The following is a 20,694-nucleotide window of genomic DNA, read 5'->3' on the forward strand; positions in this document are numbered from 1 at the left end:
TCTCTGACCGTCTCTCTCGGAACCGCAGATGGCGTGACCGCAGTTACAAACTGGATACAACAATATATTTTCATTTGCCTCAGTAAAAGTTTCATTTTATACCGTTTGCCCTACTTTTCAAGAATCAGTAAAATGAATAAATTCCTTAAAAACTCCTCTATCACACGACAATCGCACATGCTAAGCCACAGATAGAACCATTTATCTTTTAAACTCTATCTTTTCACATAAGCAATCTATAAATAAATCATCAGTTGAACTAGCGGCGCTCGAGTGCTTCTGTCTGTGCACACAGAGCTCTTTGCCCGACGATTCGACATATCGATTATTCACGCCTGTTGGCTGATTTGTATTGAGCTAGTCTCGTTTGAACGCTTTTTCCTGATCACGAACAGCACGATTAAACTCTGCATCTGTCCAGAAGGTAAGAATACCAGCATAACCTGCTTTATAACACTTGTACCCATTACGTGCTCACTATTTGAACAATCCAAGTGAACCGTATCTTCGCCTTTGCGACCATTGTTGTTGTCCTGTTCTGGTGAACATTCCCAACAAAACACATCCACTTTGATTTAACGCGCACCATTAGCGGTTTGTTGCTGTGAGGGATAGCAGTTATTTGCTGCTAGAAGGTATCTGGTTCATGTACAGCGTTTATTGTTTGGATTTGAAGTGTTTATTGTTATGCCCGTTCACTGCTAGGCCACATTACTCGCTTGCTGCAAGATACTATGTTGGTTATGGAAGATACAACCGTGATGGGTGCTAAATGTTCAATATTAGTAATACTTTTTATTTTAAAGGGCATTTTAGTTCGTTTATGTTTGGTGTACAGACGTATAGCACGGTTAACTCCGCACCACAGTGTGTCTTTATGTTATTGGCACAGTTGTCAGTTGTATGTAAGCGCTGTGTGGTTTGTGTGTGCTGTGAGTTAACGGTTCTCACCTCTGAGAGCGATTAGTTCAGCCTCATTGGATTGCTTGCCACCGCTCGCAGCTCTTTTGATGCCACACAAGGGCCCTTTATGCACGGGGCTCCAGCTGGACGTGCCGTGAGTTTGCTCTGATTGGATGATGCTCGGCACGAGAAATGACGTCTTGGAGAAAATATAAAAGTTCGCTCTTTACAAGACAGGTCGTTTTAATAACGGTGGTCACATTTAACAGCGTACATGGTCTAAGACAAACTTGTCTACTCAGAGTTTTCAATTGACTTGTAAAATAAAATGTCAAAATATAGGTTCAGACACGAAACAATATAGCTATTCTAACCTGTAATTATTAAAAAGTTTATAATATAAATTATTATTCGTCTCGCTTTGTTGTGTAAAACAGTATTTTGAAAGATGGAGCAAGAATAAAGATTTGAAATGACAGCTTATTTACATTAGTACTTGAATAGTCTTTTAAACGTCATTAAATAATTCATTTTCTTTTCGGGTTAGTCCCTTTATTAATCTGGGGTCGCCACAGCGGAATGAACCACCAACTTATCCAGCATATGTTTTACGCAGCAGATGCCCTTCCAGCTGCAACCCATCACTGGGAAAAACCTATACACTAGGGTTGTTGCGATACCAATAATTAATCTTAAGATACTATATCAGCTGAAGTATCATGATACTAAGTAGTATTGCGATACTGTAATTCATACCTCAAATTATAAAGAAAATTGTTAGAAATACTATATTTTGTTATAATAGGCCTACTTGAATGTAATTCATAATTTCCTTAAGGCCAAAAAGTATTATTTGCACCCCACTTCACCTAAAATTTATCCAATCCTTTTGTTTATTTTGTTGAAAACTGACCATCAAAAATACATTAAAATAAAGATACAAATTATACTAAATGAAATTTGCTATAAATGAGAATTTTCCAACAAAATGAGGCTATATGAAGTGGTCAAAAATTGTTTCAATGTTTCCTGGTGCTATTTTGGGTTTTTCATCTATTTTTTTTATTTGTCTTATCAGATAACAATCCAAAGTAATTCAGAATTTTACTTTGTGAGTCTTTCTTTTAAAGAGATTGTCAAGGTTGCTAATAAATCATATTAACAGGAACAGAAATGAACCGATTCAGATGTGCGTTCAAACTGAAGCGTTAGAAAACGTGCAATAGGCTATTATAAAGAAAATGGTTAGAAATACTATATTTTGTTATAATAGGCCGACTTGAATGTAATTCATAATTTCCTTAAGGCCAAAAAGTATTATTTGCATAACACTTCACCTAAAATTCATTCATTCTTTTTGTTTATTTTGTAGAAAACTGGCCAACAAAAATACATTAAAATAAAGATACAAATTATACCGAATGAAATTTGCTACAAAGGAGTTTCCTGGTGCTATTTTGGATTTTCCATCTATTTTTTTTTCAATCTTATCAGGTAAAAATCCAAAGTAAATCAAAATTTCACTTTGTGAGTCTTTCTGTTAAAGGGATTGCTAATAAATCATATTAACAGGAACAGAAATGAACCGATTTAGATGAGCGATCGAACTGAAGCATTAGAAAACGTGCAATAGGCTACCATTAAAGGCACAAATTCTTCACGGTTTTACAATCTTAAAGGGCTCCACAGACTATTAAAATAAAATAGTCTGTTGTTGCACAAACGTGAGCATTTTAGTGACTTTTCCACATGCAACATTATCTATTGTAGATGAACCATTAATGACGATACTACCGTTTACAAACTACAGTGGCACCGCCAGTATTTTGGAGCCATAATATCGTAATACTACCATAGTACAGGTAAACAGCACAACCCTACCATACACTCTCATTCACACACATACACTACAGACAATTTAGCTTACCCAATTCACCTATAGCACATGTCTTTGGACTGTGGGGGACAGCGGAGCACCCGGAGGAAACCCACGTCAACACGGGAGAACATGCAAACTCCACACAGAAATGCCGACTGACCCAGCCGAGGCTTGAATCAGCAACCTTCTTGCTGTGAGGCGACAGCGCTACCCACCGCGTCACAGCACCGCCTGTCATTAAATAATTCTTGTACTAAATGTTTCCCCCTTTAAAAACCTTACTATTGACATTTAACTTAATATAACAACCATTAAAAAAAGGATGAACAATGAAAATAATGATCTTTGCTTCAACAGAGCTCCGTACCACACTGCATCATTGCTATGCTTTTTATTTTGCACATTTCTAATCTGTTTTACACCATATTTTTACAGTCACACAGCCACGTTCATTCATATATTGTACATGAAATTATTTACAGTTAGCTTTTTTAAAAAAAAAGGGGGGGGGAGGTAGACAACATAATCAAAGTGTGAGTTTGTAGCCATTAGCTCTACGTATGTAAGCACTAGCTGCCAGATAAAAATTCTAGTTTTTACGGCTAACTTTATTGGAGAGCTAAATTTTCTCCAATGCAAGTTCCCTAATCCAATGGTAAAAGTAAATTGGCTTCAACAAAATATGGTTGACATATTTTTAAGCTATTTTTTTGTTATAATGACATTTTTCTGTAAGTCATAGAAGAAATGTTTTCTAGTTATCGTTTTTTACTGGGAACAATAATGTTAAACATGGCACTTTCTAATGTACAAACACATATAAAGCTTTATTACACTTTTTTTTTTTTTTTTGGATATACACATTTTTAAAATTTTAGACACGCATCAGATCTGTATTTAATATACTTGGCCAGATTTTTATTAAATAAGGTCAGTATGAGAGTTAGAATTTAGCTTAAAGGGCACCTATGGTGAAAAATCTACTTTTCAAGCTGTTTGGACAGACATATGTGCATGTATGGTGTATAGACCGTCATATTGGGGTGATATAAACACACCCAGTCCTTTTTTTTTAAATTTAACAACATAAAAATGGTGGACCAATTGGAGCGGTTTTCAGACCGACCGCAACTTTACGTAGGAATGCGGTTCACCCGCCCACAGAATTGATTGACAGCTGTGCGTATTAACATGTCCCGGTAGTCATGTGCATAATCATATCAACAAGACCAGATGTGCGCAAAGCAACCGGGAATAAAAGATCTGTTCAGTTCGCTAGGATCATCAATCATCATCAAATGTGATCAAGAGTAAGTTTTACAAGTTTAAAATGTTTTCAAACAGAGCATGTGTGTAATGAATTACAGCGATTTAGCTTAGCTTTACTTCATCAGCACAGCCGCATGTCAGAATAATTATAAAGGAAGACGCTTTAGTCCCGGTTTGTGGACGTTAAATCAGGTTTATTTTGTACATTTCTATAACAGATATCCATACAGCAGTGGGGAAGACACTCAAACAGGTTTGCGACAAGTGGCGAGTCAGAAAATGATGACAGATTTTTCAGTTTTGGATGAACTATGGCTTTAAGACCTGTGTTCTCATCAGTTGTGCTTAAATATGAATTTATATTACACCTGTCCTAGTTTATGTGGTTACACATGTGATCACATTAGACTTATTTTAATTGCTCAAATACTGGTATCTGTATAGACATAATTTAATTATCCCAAATATCTTTTCAGAAAATGTTGTTCCAGTTTCAAAGTTATATGAAAAATGAAAAATTATATGACAAAAAGTCATGACTACGAATGTTTTTTTATCTTTTTTAACTTATTTTAACACTTTAAATGCCGCTCTACCAAATGGTTGACCATGTTTTACTGTTTTAAATAATAGTTTGAAAAATCTTACAAACACAGTCCTGTTGCTACACCAAAGAGCTTAGAATGACTAAGAGGCGACACTCAATAGAACGTTTCATTGCAAACAGCAGAGCCCAGCACAGCCCCGCGATTCCGCCATTTTGGAGTGAAAGTGATCAGCCGTCTATTGGATCTTATTGCTGTCTCGATTGCAAGCAGCTGCTTTGTTTTTTATTTATTCATTTAAAAAGCGCATTAAAGCTGAGATACAACCTGAAAGACGACAATACAACACTTACTATCACAATCATCAGCACTTTTATTAGTTTATTTTACAGACTTATAATATGCTGTAGTTCTATTGAAACTTTCATTCCAAAATGGCCGCCGCACCATCTAGTGGCTGTTTCCCAAATCACACTAGAGTGTCGCCTCTTAGTGGTTTTATGCTCTTTGACTACACTTGATTTTGGTTTTATTGTAAGAAAACATGTTAAATGAGAATCTGAAATATTTTATGGCATATTCAAAAAACAAAGATGATTTAGAATATTTTTTTTTTTTAATAAATTGGTCTTACACTTTATATTTTTCGATTTTTCATTTCGGTACCATAAACCGACATATCAACCATGTGGTAGAGGTTGACATTTTAGAAATTATAGGACGTGTTCAAAAAAATGCATTGAGTGTGTTAACTAGTGTCATCAGGAGTTGTAATGCAACCCAGAGTTGCAATTTCAAAGTTAAAAAGCAATCCAAACATTTTTTTTTCTTGGTGGGGTAATTAAAGATGCAGTATGTAAGTTCGACACCCAGCTGGTTGAACTAGGTATTACATTCCTGGATCAAAACAAATGCAAGCGCAGGTTGCCAGATTGAGGAGCGAGTCAGACTGACTAGCGAGTCTGAGGAGTGACTTAATTTGTGTTCTAAATTAAAGCAACGACACGCAATAGAGGGAATATTTACCATATTAAAAGGAGTTTTTTTCCAACCAACACCTCAAATTGATATATTAGAAATGGCTTCTGTTTCTTGCAGCTGAACAACAAGATAAACTGTGATCACCTCAGGTACACCTCATGGGCTTTATTCAATGATGATGCTAATAATGTGATTTTGAATGCGATTTTACATGACATTTATTGCCATACTACTGAAAGCAGCAGCAGATAGTTCACCTCAGATCTTGGAAATAAAATAAACCATTTGAAATTGAACTTTAGAACTGTGAAATCATGCAAACCAACACATCAGGGATTCAGCATCTACATTTAATAATGTTAAAGAGGTTTAGTATGTATTAATTACGTTATAAACCTTACCATTTCATGAGTGAGTGCATATTCTGTGCTTCTGAATGGCTGTATTTAAATTTGTATCGCGTTTCATCTGGTGCAAACAGCCAAATTGCTTATCACTGCAAATCTTGTCATGTAGTGTGTTGTGAGGATGCGCGTTTACAATGTAACCTGCTCACCTTATGTTTACGCTTCTATTATTTATATTATTTACTAATTAATAACCACCCCATGTGGAATTGAACCCGCAACTCATTTCGGAGGCTGCTACTGTCTACCGGAGGTCGTATTTCGGTCACGGATGCATGCTTTGACAGCATTTTTGAATGAATGAATGAATATAATACGCTGTTTTCCAACTAAGCAACCCGGGTGCTGAAATATTATTGGCTAAAGTGTAGGGGTGTCAAAATTAATTGTTTCTTTGGTGCACCGCGATGCAGACGTGGACTATTCGGTAATAATCATAACCGGTTATTATGTACTGACGTCATTTATCTCATATGCGCTATGCCGCGGTGAGCTTACTATGGCGAGGGAGGCGAGTATTTGCAACGCTACCACTACTTGAACGCAGAAACTGTGCACAATTTCACTGCGTGTGTGTTTGCTAGACCATCTTTCACTGACACTTACAGCAGAAGCCCCTATTGCACTGCGATTGAGAGAATGAAAGTAAACTCTATTTTCTCTCTCTCACTGTGGCACATTTGACCTGCTGGCGGGACTTTTCCTCTCCTCTCGGCTGTTACAGCGATACTTCTGGATACAGACACAAGCGTGTTTCTGCAGAGTTTTCTCCACCGTGTTGATCATGGATCAGCTGTGATCGCCACTGCCATTTATCTGTGTCACTCATCTGTGAAGAGCACCAGTGCCAATCACAGCCCTTTCTGTTGAGCACGTGACCAAGACAAGGCTCAGAGACTGAGCAGGATATTTATATTTGTTTATTTGCTATAAATGCTCATGTTGTTTAAAGGTACAGTTTATATATCTGACTGTTTGTATTAAAGGACAAAATTGTATTACAAATAGTATATAAATTTAAATATATTTATACATTTTAATACAAGAATTGTTGTGCTGTGAGGAAAACATAAAAATGTGTATGGAAAGCATCGTCGATGCACCAAGATATCGAATTGAACCGAATTGATGGCATGAAAATCGTAACCGAACCGTGAGACCAGTGTAGGTTCACACCTCTACTAAAGTGGCATTGGGCAGGTTGAAAGAACCAAAACAAAGACACACGTTCCGGCACGGAAAACACATTTTCAAAGCAGACATACTATGGTATAGGGGTGGGCGGTACACCGGTGTCATAGTCATCACCGGTGTGACATTGCGCCACGACATGGATTTTCTAATACCGTCAATACCGTAATAAAACAATTATGCGCCTTGAACAGCTGCATTTACATCAATAATAGCTCATTCTAAATAATAAGGCATTCAATTTTCTTCAAACGTTTAGTTGTGGTCTGAATACCTGTCCTTATACTACAGGGCTCGAAATTGCAACCATTTTGGTCGCATGAGCGCCCGAAATTTAGTCTATGCGCCCTCATAATATATTTGGGAGCATTTGATTTTCTCTATAAACTTGCTGAATCGCTCTACGCTGCCGCTGTATTGGTTCATATTAGCTGTCAATCACTCAATGCTTCCCACTGTCAGATGACAGGGAGCTTTTGTTACCGCAGGAAATGCAAACGGCTGAAGAATGAAAAGTACACAGATATGCAAACCTCACTTAAAGTTATTATAATAATAATAATAATAACAATGGCGCAGATGACAGCGATCATGACATGAGGTAAATGTTGATCCACCAGCTGAGATCAATCGAGTGTTTTCGGAGAAGGTGCCCGAATCTTGTTGCGTTGCTTTCACTGCGTGTTCAGCGCAAATGTCCGCTAAATGTAAAATCTAATACTGTACACATCATCGCCAAAGAAACTCACCTTTACTAAGTTTACACTGAAACTACGGCTCATAACAAAGAGCAGTATTGCGCCGGTGGTCATCGCGAGAATCCTGCTCTGTCTGCTCATAAATTGGTGCCGCTTTATTCCACAAACACAGAGAAATGAAGATCAGCTCATAACGGGACGGAGCATTTAAAATGACACAAACCGAAACCAAAACTTAAAGAGTGATAGAAGTGAGACTTTTTTGTCCGTTCTTCCTTGAGATGTATATTATTTTGCTATTGAAAGTAATACCATGACATTATACCGTCACTATCCAAAAGATGAAAAATATCGTGATATTAATTTTAGGTCATATTGCCCACCCCTACTATGGTATTTGTATGCTTTAGAAGAGTCAAAACTTACATACAGCACCATTAAAGTGTTAAGAAGTTAATCAGGTAATCAAACTACATTTAAGTTATGCAAAGTTTATATTATTATTTTAGTTTGATTGATATACGTTGAAATGACTAGAAAAGTTCATTTGATTCAACTAAAAAAAAAGCCTGCAAGATTGTTTTACAGTGTATAAAACATTTAATCGTTGATCTTTAAATCTTTTAGTCACACACCTGTTATTTTCTGTTTTATCACTTCATCCAACCATTTCTAGTCTCCATTTCCAATGACAAATCTGACACAGAAGCTATGTCCAAAAACACCAACATCCACTGCTGACGCCAGTGTCTTAAGAAGCCAAATTCATATCAGCTGCTTAACACGAGCAGGAAATGTAAACGTGACACACCCAGATATGAATTTAAGTTCCGTGTTTATCAGCATGGATAGACTGAGCTCCATGTCATGCTGCTAAATTCGGGTCTAGTTTGCTGTACATATACATTTTTTTCGAGTACTTCTTATTTCAGTCTTTCTTTATTTATTATTTATACCATGTATATTTTCCCTGTGTGGTTACAACTGATGTAATGTGTGTTTGTGGTACAGGTGCAGTAGAGAGTGCCATGCAGGAAGGAGAGGAGAGGAAGTGAGGCGATGGGCTGCACCTCAGCCAAGCAGTTGTCATCTGTACCCAGTGATGAAGAGGGCCGGGGTAAGGCCTACAGCAACGGAGATGCCTTCTCCGGTCAGTGCACCAACAACTGTGTGTGCAAACGTCTTCATGTTTGGGTTAGCTGTATGATATTAATGGAGCCAATTAAGTACTTAAATGAATTAGGGCTGGGTGATTTAATCGAGGCGCTTTTATTTTCCATGTGCATTTTGTCAGTAAAGCCAGTTGTAATAAACCTCCAGTATGTGCATTTAGATGGAGCAGAGCTGCACTTTATTGGAAAAATCTGCAATTAAGGCATTTTATTTTTCTGCAACAAATATTGCAATAGTTTCACAAGATGGTTTGAATAGCTCTATTTGCCATTTTTTGGGGACAGCATTCAGGTACAGAAATTGATCAATCACAATGTAAGAGACTAAAAATCTTATTCCTACTTCTGCGCAAGTCCCTTACGATGTAATGAAGATGGCTACTCCCATAATTTCACACTCAGTCACAGCATCATAAACCTACAGTTTTGTTTGTCATGAATACACGCCCTCTAGTGGAGCAAATTGCATGTATCGTGTCTTTAAGTAAAAGTACGTATAACCTAATGGAGTGGAGAAACTATGACGCCACCTTGTAGGCTAATCGGCTGCTAGCATAAAACTTGTTCCCTCGGTAAAATCGCTTTAGGATTTTCCCATAGGCTTTTCAAAGATTGCAAATAATAAGCTCTGTGTTCAAATGTAGTTTATTACACTTGCACGTTTTGTCAAGCTGGATAATCCTCACATGAAAATATAACTTTTAGCACTTTTTGATCCTAAATGCAAATGCAAGAATTGAAAAGCTAACATTAGGCTATAAACGACTACAGCGCTCGCCTTTTCAAGCTTATTTTTTAGAAAATTGGTCCATGACAAAGATTTACTTTCTCGATTTATTATATTATAATCCACGCTGTATTTTATAAACTAATAAATACGCAAAAACACATCTGTATAGACCTACATGCCTTTTGGATAGTTTTTTTTACGTGGGAAATACATCTGTTTTGCTTTACGGTTGTTGTAAATGTTTTAAAACTGTATGTATAAATGTGCCTACAAGACATATTTAAATAAGTGTATCGCTCGCGTGCACACAGCCCGCTTACCTTAGTAATAGACGACAGAAATGAGGCGTGAGGGACAGGTCTATATGCCTGCAAGTTCCTTCATGGACACAGAACAACATTCAATATTCTTTTTTTTTTGTCATGAAGTACAGCGAAAAGCAGTCCATACAGTCACATATGCTTTAAATTTTAAGGAGGAGTGTAAATATTGTAGTTATGAAAGAGTTAAATGTGTTCAGATGAAGAAAAGCCGACAAAAAATCTATTGATCATGTTAAAATGACAGGTGATGTATTTATTTCTTACACATCTATTCACACTTGCATCAGTGAGAGCGGGAGAGAGACAGACTGCACTGGTGAGCAGTATCTTCATTATGTCGTTTAATTAAAATAAAGGATCAATTAATTTCAATGAATCTGTCTTGACAGTCTTTACAAGTGAAGACGTTATCTATACACAATATGAATTCCCAATTAGAAATATACTACAAACTATGAAATACTGTTTATGAAAATACTTAAATAACAGACAAATCCAAATGCCCAGGGCAATCGAGCTGCGTTCAAGACCAGTTCAGCTTGATGATGTAAAATGTCTCCGACGCCGCCTGTAGTCCCGTTTAGCAACTTGATAGCAACCGTCTTATTAAAGAAGCGTAGCCAATTTAAAAAATCAAGAGTGTGATGTAACTGATGTGTTTTATGTCGTAGAATAAAACGTGAAAGTAGCTTGAGTTTGTGTTAGCCGCAAACCTTATTTAAGCGATTTAACCGAAATCCCATTTAAAAAAAACATTGACTTTGGGAGGAGGGAACCAGAACTGCTAAAATGCTAACTCGCTTCCGGGTTTTTGCATACAAATTGACGTCATCGTTCCTCCACTCTATTAAGTATTACTCCAGTAAAAGTGTTAAGAACAAATTTTCAGATTTACTTAGAGAGCCTTGTGTATAAAGTATACTACAAAAATTAACATACAATATAAAATTGAATGTTTAAAAAATGGCTACATTTTTATGATTTAAAATTAATATTATGGTTGTCGTGTTGGGGCGTGTCCACAGCTTGCTGATTTAGGGGTGTGTTGCTTCACATGTAGACTAGTTTCGGCTTCCCGCCCAACGTAACAAGGGGCCGGGGCCATGAGCTCACCCGCTCTGTGTTTGCAACACAGACAGGCAGACTGAGAGGATCCGCATTCAGTCGTACATGTACGACTCGGACACAGGCCAAGCAGAGAGTCCAAAATCATATGTGTCTTTGTACAGTTTTACAGCCAACTGTGTGCTAGTTTCAAGTGCCGAGCTTGTACACAGAAACTAATAACCACGCACACTGAATTAACTTTGACTGAGGCACCGGATGCGCCGCTCGAAGCCGCGACACGGCACACCAGACACTCTCTGTGGCGCGGCAGAAACATGAAGTGTCCCGAATCGTCGCGCCACGCATTTTTGCCCAGCCGTCGACTTGAGTGTACCCTGATAGAAACCTATGTTTAGAATTCTAAAACGCATGCTAGTTAAGATCACAGGGAGCTTCTGGGATCGCGAGAAATGCAAACGGCTGAAGTATAAGGTAGACTCAATGAGAAGTACACATGTTTGCAAACCTACCTAAAGATACAACCAATAATTCCGATTAGAGCGATAATGTGGAGAATATTGCTCTTGTGTTGAGCCCAATGAGCCTTGCATCTAAGAATAGAGCTAGGGTGTTCCTTTAGTGATATCGCTTCGACTCACGCTGAAAATGGCGGACGTGAATCAACAAACTGAGGATATGATGACGCGCATGTCAATCAATATTGGTGGGCGGGGGGATGTTTTCATCATTGATAATTTCAGCATAATAAGCATAAATCAGCATGTTAGAATGATTGAAGGATGATGTGATACAAGACTGGAGTAATGAGGCTGGAAATTCAGCTTAAACAGCACAAAAAATGAAAATATGATGACATTTTAAATAGAAAAGTTATTTGTCAGTTCTTATAGTATTTTTAATATAAATTAGTGGAAACTTTGAGTTTTTTCAAACACTTTAAAATAGTTAAATCTTAAAGATGTCATTTTTTTTTATTTCATATGTTTTATTTCCTCTTAAAATCTTATTATAGTAATTATTGCATCAGAAATCAATACAGATACTGCCTGCCAGAAATAAAATCAAATGATCATGTGACTCTAAATGAACTTTACGAGAAACTGTGGTATAATTGTGAAGCTCTTGTTAGTCTCTCAGAGGGAATACAGCATATTACAAAGCTGCTCTTACAGTCCTATTAGTTAAAGTAGTGATTTAGCAGGTGCTTTAATCTAAAGTGAATTACAGTGCAGCCATTACACAGACAATCTCCCAGGAATAACCTGGGTTTAACTGCCATTAGAAACAGTCATAACAGGGCGTTCTGCCTTTTTGTGTGGCTTCAAAAAGCTACCTTCAAATAAATAAAAATAAAAATCGATTATTAGTAAATGTTCATAGTTTTATTATCAGATCCTAAAGAGATCCTTATAAAAAATATTACTCCAGTCAAAGTATAGGGTCATCCTTTTCAACATTACTTGAGTCAAAATACAAAAGCACTTGATTATTCATTTGCTTAAGTAGTAAAAGTATTTACTGATGAATCTTTATTTTTAAGAAAGTTGAATTACTTTATTACTTAAATACTCTAATAATCACACAGATGAATATTCAAGTGAAAAACATGTGAAATCACATTCACAGGCTGAAGCCCACTCCGATTTGTTTGCAAAATCAGTGAATCATTTACTGGACACTCACTCTGAACGGATCATTTGAATCCGTGAATCATTTACTGGAGACTTACTCTGTATGCATTATCTGAATCAGTGAATTGTTTACTGGAGATTTACTCTGAATGGATAATTTGAATCAGTGCATCATTTCCTGGACACTCACTCTGAACGGATCATTTGAATCCGTGAATCATTTACTGGACACTCTGAACGGATCATTTGAATCAGTAAATCATTTACTGGAGACTCACTCTGAACGTATCATTTGAATCTCTGAATCATTTACTGGAGACTCACTGAACCGATCATTTGAGTCTGCGAATCATTTCCTGGACACTCACTCTGAACGGATCATTTGAATCTGTGAATCATTTACTGGAGACTCTGAATGGAGCATTTGAATCAGTGAATCATTTACTGGAGACTCATTCTGAATACATTATCAGAATCAGGGCATCATTTCCTGGACACTTACTCTGAACAGATCACTTGAATCTGTGAATCATTTACTGGAGATTCACTCTGAACAAATCATTTGAATCTGTGAATCACCTACTGAAGATTCACTATAAACAGATCATTTGAATCAGTTCCTCATTTCCCTGACACTCACTCTGAACTGATCATTTGAATCTGTGAATCATTTACTGGAGACTCACTCTAAACGGATCATTTGAATTAGTGCATCATTTCCTGGACACTCACTCTGAACGAATCAGTGAATCATTTACTGGAGACTCACTCTGAATGCATTATCTTAATCAATGAATTGTTTACTGGAGATTCACCCTGAATGGATCATTTGAATCAGTGCATTTCCTGGACACTTACTCTGACAGATCATTTGAATCTGTTATTCATTAACTGGAGACTCACTAAACAGATCATTTGAATCTGTGAATCATTTCCTGGACACTCACTCTGAACGGATCATTGGAATCAGTGAATCATTTACTGGAGACTCACTCTGAACGGATCATTTGAATCTGTGAATCATTTACTAGACACTCTGAATGGAGCATTTGAATCAGTGCATCATCTCCTGGACACTTACTCGGACAGATCATTTAAATCCTTGAATCATTTCCTGGACACTCACTCTGAACGGATCATTGGAATCTGTGAATCATTAACTAGAGACTCACTGAACAGATCATTTGAATCAGTAAATCATTTACTGGAGATTCACTCTGAATGGATCTTTTGAATCAGTGCATCATTTCCTGGACACTCACTCTGAACAGATAATTTGAATCTGTGAATCATTTACTGGAGACTCACTGAACAGATCATTTGAATCTGTGAATCATTTCTTGGACACTCACTCTGAACGGATCATTTCAATCAATAAATCAATTACTGGAGACTCACTATAAATGGTTCATCTGAATCAAAGAATCATTTATTTGACACTAACGCTGCGTCTGAAACCACCTACTACTCAGTAGGTACTGCATTTGAATTTAAATGTACTACTCAACCGTTAGAAAAGTGCGTTCTACACAGTATGAATGGAATTCGGACGTACTACATCCGCCAATTTGTCATGGTCACGTGACCTACCTGCGTCAGTTGTGTCGCTTCACTCCTATTCATGAATTCTCTCGCGGGGCATCATGGGATAGCGCAGCGTGCGTGGAATCTTGCCGGAAGTAGTAAGTCATCCAGGTACTTCTCGCATACTGATTTTCGAATTCTATGAATTCAGACATACTACTCGGCTAGCATAATGATTTTAGCGTACTATATTGTATGGAAGTATACGGTTTCGGACGCAGCTTAACTCTGAACTGATCATTTGAATCAGCAAGGTGTTGACTCTTGAACAGATGTTCAGTAGAATTGAGTTTAAATGATCAGATTCAGCTTGTTCGCTATTTAAACACCACTATTTTGTGAATTTCTCCCCTCTAAATTTTGCTTTCAGGAAATATAGTGAAGTAAGAAGTACAATATTTTGTTTTGGAATGTGGTGAAATAAAAGTGAAAGTTTAAAATAAAAACATTTTAATGTACAGATACTAAAATATGTACTTAAGTAGTGAAGTAAAATGATTTAGTTTCTGTCCACCACTGGGAGTAGGAGTGTTCAGTAATTATCATTTACAATTTGTTTTAATAATGTGCAAACCTACATTGTCACTCGATTAAAACAAACAAAATCATGTCTTGAGGGTTCAAGCGCATTCATCAGGTAGTAAAACTAAAGTAAACATGATTGAATGATTGATTCGATAAAGCACTCAGGGACATCTTTATCTATCTATGAAGGTCTATGTAAATAGGCCAAGATACCAGCCTATAAACACATTCAGCAAAGTATTGTTTAATTATCGTAATAAAGTCCCAATCCCAAATCTATTTTTGTACCCCTTCCCTTGGCCCTTCCACTTGGAATTTTCTTGGATTTTCTTACCCCTTGGTTTCAAGTGTGGTCCTGAAAAATCTTCATTTAAAGGGCTATTCACCCCTTCCCCTTAGCCCTATTACTCCTTCAAGCTAAAGAGAATTGGGACACCCCTACCCCTCGTTTTGCTTGTTCACGTAAGGGGAAGGGCTAAGGGGTAGAATTGGGATTGGGCCAAATACAACACATCCTATTTTTATGTTGAATATACTGTTTAACTGCAAAAACATTACCCAAGTAAAACAGATAAATGTATTTTACTCTTTCTGTGTTGTAGATGAGTACAAGCTGAAAGGAGTTGAGAAGGTGAAGTACATGCATGGAGAAGAGGAGCACACGAATACCAGAAACCAAGAGAACTTGGTAAAAACAAATACATGTTATTATAATAACCCAATGAACTATTCAACATTACTATCTAATGTTTTCCTTCCTGCTGGATGTCTTTCAGGAAAAGAGCACACTTTTGCACAAGGGCCGGCATAAAGATGCCACCGGAAATGGTAATAAGATAAGGTGAGTGTGTGTTTGCTATCTTCTCTCATGTTCTATGAAATCAGTAATGGAGAAATGACCAATGAGATCTTGACTGTTCCTCAGTATCCACTCTTCAGAGAGCCAGCAGGAGTTCTTCAGGATGCTGGATGAGAAGATTGAAAAGGTGCGTAAAGGAGCTTCACTATAAAATTCATTCACCCAAAAATGAAAGTTCTTCTAATAAAAACTGGCCCTCGTGTCATTCCAATTTGAGATGAAGTGCCTGATCCTCCACAGACAACAATGGTCAGAAGACATTCAAAGCGCCAAGAACATCTTTATGGGCCAAAAAACCCTGTAAAAACAACATTATTTGCCAATGTCTACCATATCAGGTCAGGGAGTGTGTGTTTACTATGTGCAATACAACGATTGCGTGTCACACTGCTGACCCTGATAGCAATACATCATACTGCCTGTAGTAAAAACACACCCTGACCTGACGTGGGAAGATCTAGTTAAACAAATCCTATGTCTTGGTGCACAAAATAGTTCTTGGAGCTTCATATGATTACAGTTGAAGCACTGAAGGTTTTGAGAATGTTTTTGGAACCTTCTCTGGTCTTTGTACGTCTCAGAACTCTTGCTGTCTATGGTGGATGAGGGAGCTCTTGTATTATATTTATAATGTCTTAATTTGTGTTCTTAAGATGAATGAAGGTCTCGGTGGATCGGAATCACATGGGGTGAAACGTTTTTGGGTGAATTAACACTTAAAGCATTTGCATCGAAACTAAAGTGCTATTAGATACATTTTTTGCTATCACAACTGAAGTATACACCATTGACTGGACCAGTTGTATCAACACTATACACTCAGCCCAAGCTAAAACTAAAGTATACTTTGAACTTGCGCTAAAGTATATATAGTACATTCAGAAAGTATTCATAGCATTTCACTTTTTCCTTATTTTTTATGTTACAGCCTTATTCCAAAATAAATCAAATTCATTTATTTCCTCAATTCTAAACACAATAATGACAATGTGAAAAAAAGATTTCAAGAAATTGTTGCAAATTTATTAAAAATAGAAAACCTAAAAAATCACACATACAGAAGTATTCACAGCCTTTGCCTTGAAGCTCTAAATTGAGCTCAGGCACATTCTGTTTCCACTGATCATTCTTGAGATGTTTCAGCAGCTTCACTGGAGTTCACCTGTGGTAAACTCAGTTGGACATGACATGAAAAGGCATACATGTGTCTATATAAGGTTCCAGGGTTGACAGTGCATGTCAAAGCACAAACCAAGCATGAAGACAAAGGAATTGTCTGTAGACCTCTGAGACAGGATTGTTTAAGGCACAAGGCTGGGGAAGGTTACAGAAACATTTCTGCTGCTCTGAAAGTTCCAATGAGTACAGTGGCCTCCATCATCTGTAAGTGGAAGATGTTTGAAACCACCAGGACTCTTCCTAGAGCTGGCCGGCCATCTAAGCTGAGGGAGAAGGGCCTTAGTCAGGGAGGTGATCATTAACCTGATGGTCACTCTATCTGAGCTCCAATGTTCTTCTGTGGAGAGAGGAGAACCTTACAGAAGGACAACCATCTGTTCAGCAATCCACCAATCAGGCCTGTATGGTAGAGTGGCCAGACAGAAGCCACTCCACGCCTGAAATTTGCCAAAAGGCATCTGAAGGACTCTCAGACCATAAGAAACAAAATTCTCTGGTCTGATGAGACTAAAATTGAACTCTTTAGAGTGAATGCCAAGCGTTACTTTTGGAGAAAACCAGGCACTGCCCATCACCAGGCTAATACCATCCCTACAGTAAAGCATGGTAGTGGCAGCATCATGCTGTGGGGATGTTTTTCAGCAGCAGGAACTGTAGTCTAGTCAGGATAGTGGGAAAAATGAATGCAGCAATGTAGAGAGACATCCTGAATGAAAACCTGATTCAGAGTGCTCTTGACCTCAGACTGGGGCGACGGTTCATCTTCCAGCAGGACAGTGGCCCAAAGCACTCCACCAAAATATCAATAGAGTGGCTTCACAACAACTCTGTGAATGTGCTTGAGTGGCCCAGTCAGAGCCCAGATCTAAATCCTATTGAACATCTCTGGAGAGATCTGAAAATGGCTGTACACCGTTGCTTTCCATCCAACCTGATTGAGCTTGAGAGGTACTGCAAAGAGGAATGGGCCAAAATTCCCAAAGACAGGTGTGCTAGGCATGTGGCATCATATTCAAGAAGACCTGAGGCTGTAATTGCTAAATCCAAAGGTGCATCAACAAAGTATTGAGCAAAGGCTGTGAATACTTAGGTCTACACATTTGGGTCAAAGCTGAAGTATGTTTTAGCTTGCTTGGCAGACTTATTGAAATTTGTCCCTAGCAACCACATATAATATGGAAACAATCACCTTAGCGCTGTGGTGACAAGTTGTACATATTTCTCGGGGTTTTTTCTCAGAAAATCTAGCCTGTCTACTTGCTTCATTCAGAGGTACCTGATTTCAGCTGTTCATTTTACAGGGACGGGACTACTGCTCGGAGGACGAGGATATGACATAGCATGCTGGGAATTTTGACTCCGACCAACAGCGAGTCAATCCGGTCCCATAATTCCTTTCAGCTCATTTCCATGCCTCCTTACCCAGCGAGTGCTAATTTTCAAGTGACTCTCTGCCCTGTCATTCGCTCTGTTTACAGTCCACACAACCTCCCGAATATCTTCCAGGTCAGTATTGGAGACTCTTGAGGACTAGCGTTTAATTGGTAAGAGGGCACGGAAAGGGACTGGGATTTGGCCCAAGTGTTAAATAGGAAAGCCATTTTCTGACTGTTCCTCAATCCCTTGCCTTACACTACCCATAAGCCTTCTCCTACTCATAGACTACATTTAGTGGAGAGAGCCATGCCGAGAATCCTGGACTTCGCCCTTCCTTTGACATGGTGAACCAGCAGTGGAGATGTCGTTTCCTATTAAGAGACTTCCGATTCTGTTCTTGCTTCCGAGACATAAGAAGTGAAAGCATTTGGACAGAAACGCAAGGCCATTTCTAGCATTCCAATTGTTTGTTTGTTTTTGGTTTTTAACTATGTGAGTAAGTATTTTTCACCCACAGTGTATTATATATCTATGTCTTTTTGACCTTCTTGGTTGAGTTATGTTACAACGCTCAGGACAGCAGTGCTGTATGTATCCTCACGAAATTTTTGGATGAGTACAGTTTCTTCAGGGCCGGTCTTGAGGATGTGTTGGGTAGTGGAGATAGAGATCACAATATCTAGCCATATTTAGACGCCACTTCCAGTATCTTAAGGTCATGTAGTTCTCAGATACTCCTTTGTGTTCTATATAACAGGTGGATATCATACGTTCACTTGACATTTATGTTCACTTTTTATGTTGATAAGCAGTACAAGTATCAAAACCAGCCTTTGGAAAGTTTTACATAGACAAGTTTTATTACCAGGAAGTGCTTCTTCCTTTTACAGTATGACAGTTACTTGCCATAGCCTTAAGCACAGTGCTTTTTGTTTTAATTGTTTTATTTTAAAAATAAGACAACAGTAAGTCATTCATTTCTGTATTTTTCACGCTGAGGTGAATAATATCCCATGCGTACCCGTGAGTTGTCTATGTACACAGTTGGGCCAAACAATATTGCCAAAAATTATTGCTGAGTGAAAGAATAAATAAATATACATTGACCAACTATGCATGGACTGGTGTATTCACGTTTCTTTTCCAAGCATGGCGTTGTAAATAATTTGCCCTTGTGTAGTTTCAAAACTATTTAAATGACTTTTGAGGAACACAAAATAATCGAGTAGTGTGTGTTTCACTCTGGAAAGACATGAATAACAGGTTCTTTCAATAAATTTCTTTAGTCACCCCATGAATCATTTTAAACCTGAACTGTAAACACGAAGCGTTTTTAATCAAACCTGAGAGATGAGTCTATTCCACACATTAGAATGTCCTGTTTCATTTTATTCTCCTTTAAGAAAAAACTCACATGACTTGCAGAACACGCTCATTCAGGCACATGTAGAATAAGAATCACATGACATGATTAAAGACTTCATTTCAGCATCAAAATGCAGTCTAGAAATGCAGAGTCTTGTATTTTCATACTTTGCTGCTATCCTTCAAACCACTAGGTTTTACCAAATTATCAGCAAGTTGTTTATTTAAAGGGTACCTATGATGACAATCATCTTTTGTAAGCTGTCCATCATATGTCATCACGATCTCTGGCTTCATATGAGATCAGATGATCGCGACTGCTGTAGTTATTCCAGTTGTGTTATTTTTTGGTTTTTATCTTTAGGAAATCCCTGAAGGCATATATTATGTTATCATAATGATCTAATGTGGCAATAAGATCATAACTATACTGTGCATTTAACACAGTGGTCATATTCATCTATGTAAACACACGAAAACAACATTAACATTATAGCAGACACTGTAAAAAGCTCATTCCCAGTCACTAGACTTTTCTGACAGGGTATTCGAGTGTCATCGAGTGTCAGAATGTTGTGGGACTGCTATACAGGAGTTATTTGTATGGATTATAGATTGCGAAATTTAGCGTTTTTTTTATTTTAGCATTTTTTTTAAAGTACTACGGTAAAAGACGAACGCGGTTATGAATGTATTAAAACGTGTTTGCTTGTTGTAAAAATTTGTAATGATGTAAAAACTATTCTAATTTGTGGATCTCATTACTTCCGGGTTCAGCTATACTGCCCTTGTGGCTGGTGTATTCTGGGAAATTTTCTTACCCCTTGGTTTCAAGTGTGGTTCTGAAAAATCTTTGTTTGAAGGGATATTCACCCCTTCCCCTTAGCCCTACGCCTTCAAGCTAAAAAGAATTGGGACATCCTTACCCCTTTACGGGAACGCGCAAAACGAGGGGTAGGGGTAAGGCCTAAGGGGTAGAATTTGGATTGGGCCTACAACTGATGGACA

General features: G+C 37.8%; 1 protein-coding gene across 2 annotated transcripts; it reads left to right on the plus strand.

Moving 5' to 3' along the window:
* Positions 1-315: 315 nt before the first annotated feature.
* Positions 316-19,436, plus strand: zgc:55943 (uncharacterized protein LOC406337 homolog). 2 transcript variants are annotated; one of them, XM_056471622.1, is made up of 6 exons: positions 316-424; positions 8,885-8,990; positions 15,509-15,594; positions 15,683-15,747; positions 15,832-15,892; positions 18,246-19,436. In XM_056471622.1, exons 2-6 carry the CDS (start codon positions 8,933-8,935, stop codon positions 18,282-18,284), a joined length of 309 nt encoding a protein of 102 aa, XP_056327597.1. In that variant the 5' UTR covers positions 316-424; positions 8,885-8,932; the 3' UTR covers positions 18,285-19,436. The 2 variants fall into 2 exon arrangements, with proteins under 2 accessions (XP_056327597.1, XP_056327589.1); XM_056471614.1 differs by having other exon boundaries at positions 319-424; positions 8,885-9,023.
* The last annotated feature ends 1,258 nt before the right edge of the window (positions 19,437-20,694 follow it).

Source organism: Danio aesculapii, chromosome 2 (genome assembly GCF_903798145.1).
Source record: "Danio aesculapii chromosome 2, fDanAes4.1, whole genome shotgun sequence".
In the NCBI taxonomy this organism is placed as follows: domain Eukaryota; kingdom Metazoa; phylum Chordata; class Actinopteri; order Cypriniformes; family Danionidae; genus Danio; species Danio aesculapii.

Coding starts and splice junctions, on each gene's coding strand:
- zgc:55943 (XM_056471614.1), top strand. CDS start 8,933: ATGGGCTGCACCTCAGCCAAGCAGTTGTCATCTGTACCCAGTGATGAA. Junction 9,024..15,508: donor CAACGGAGATGCCTTCTCCG/GTCAGTGCACCA, acceptor TCTGTGTTGTAG/ATGAGTACAAGCTGAAAGGA. Junction 15,893..18,245: donor TGGATGAGAAGATTGAAAAG/GTGCGTAAAGGA, acceptor TTCATTTTACAG/GGACGGGACTACTGCTCGGA.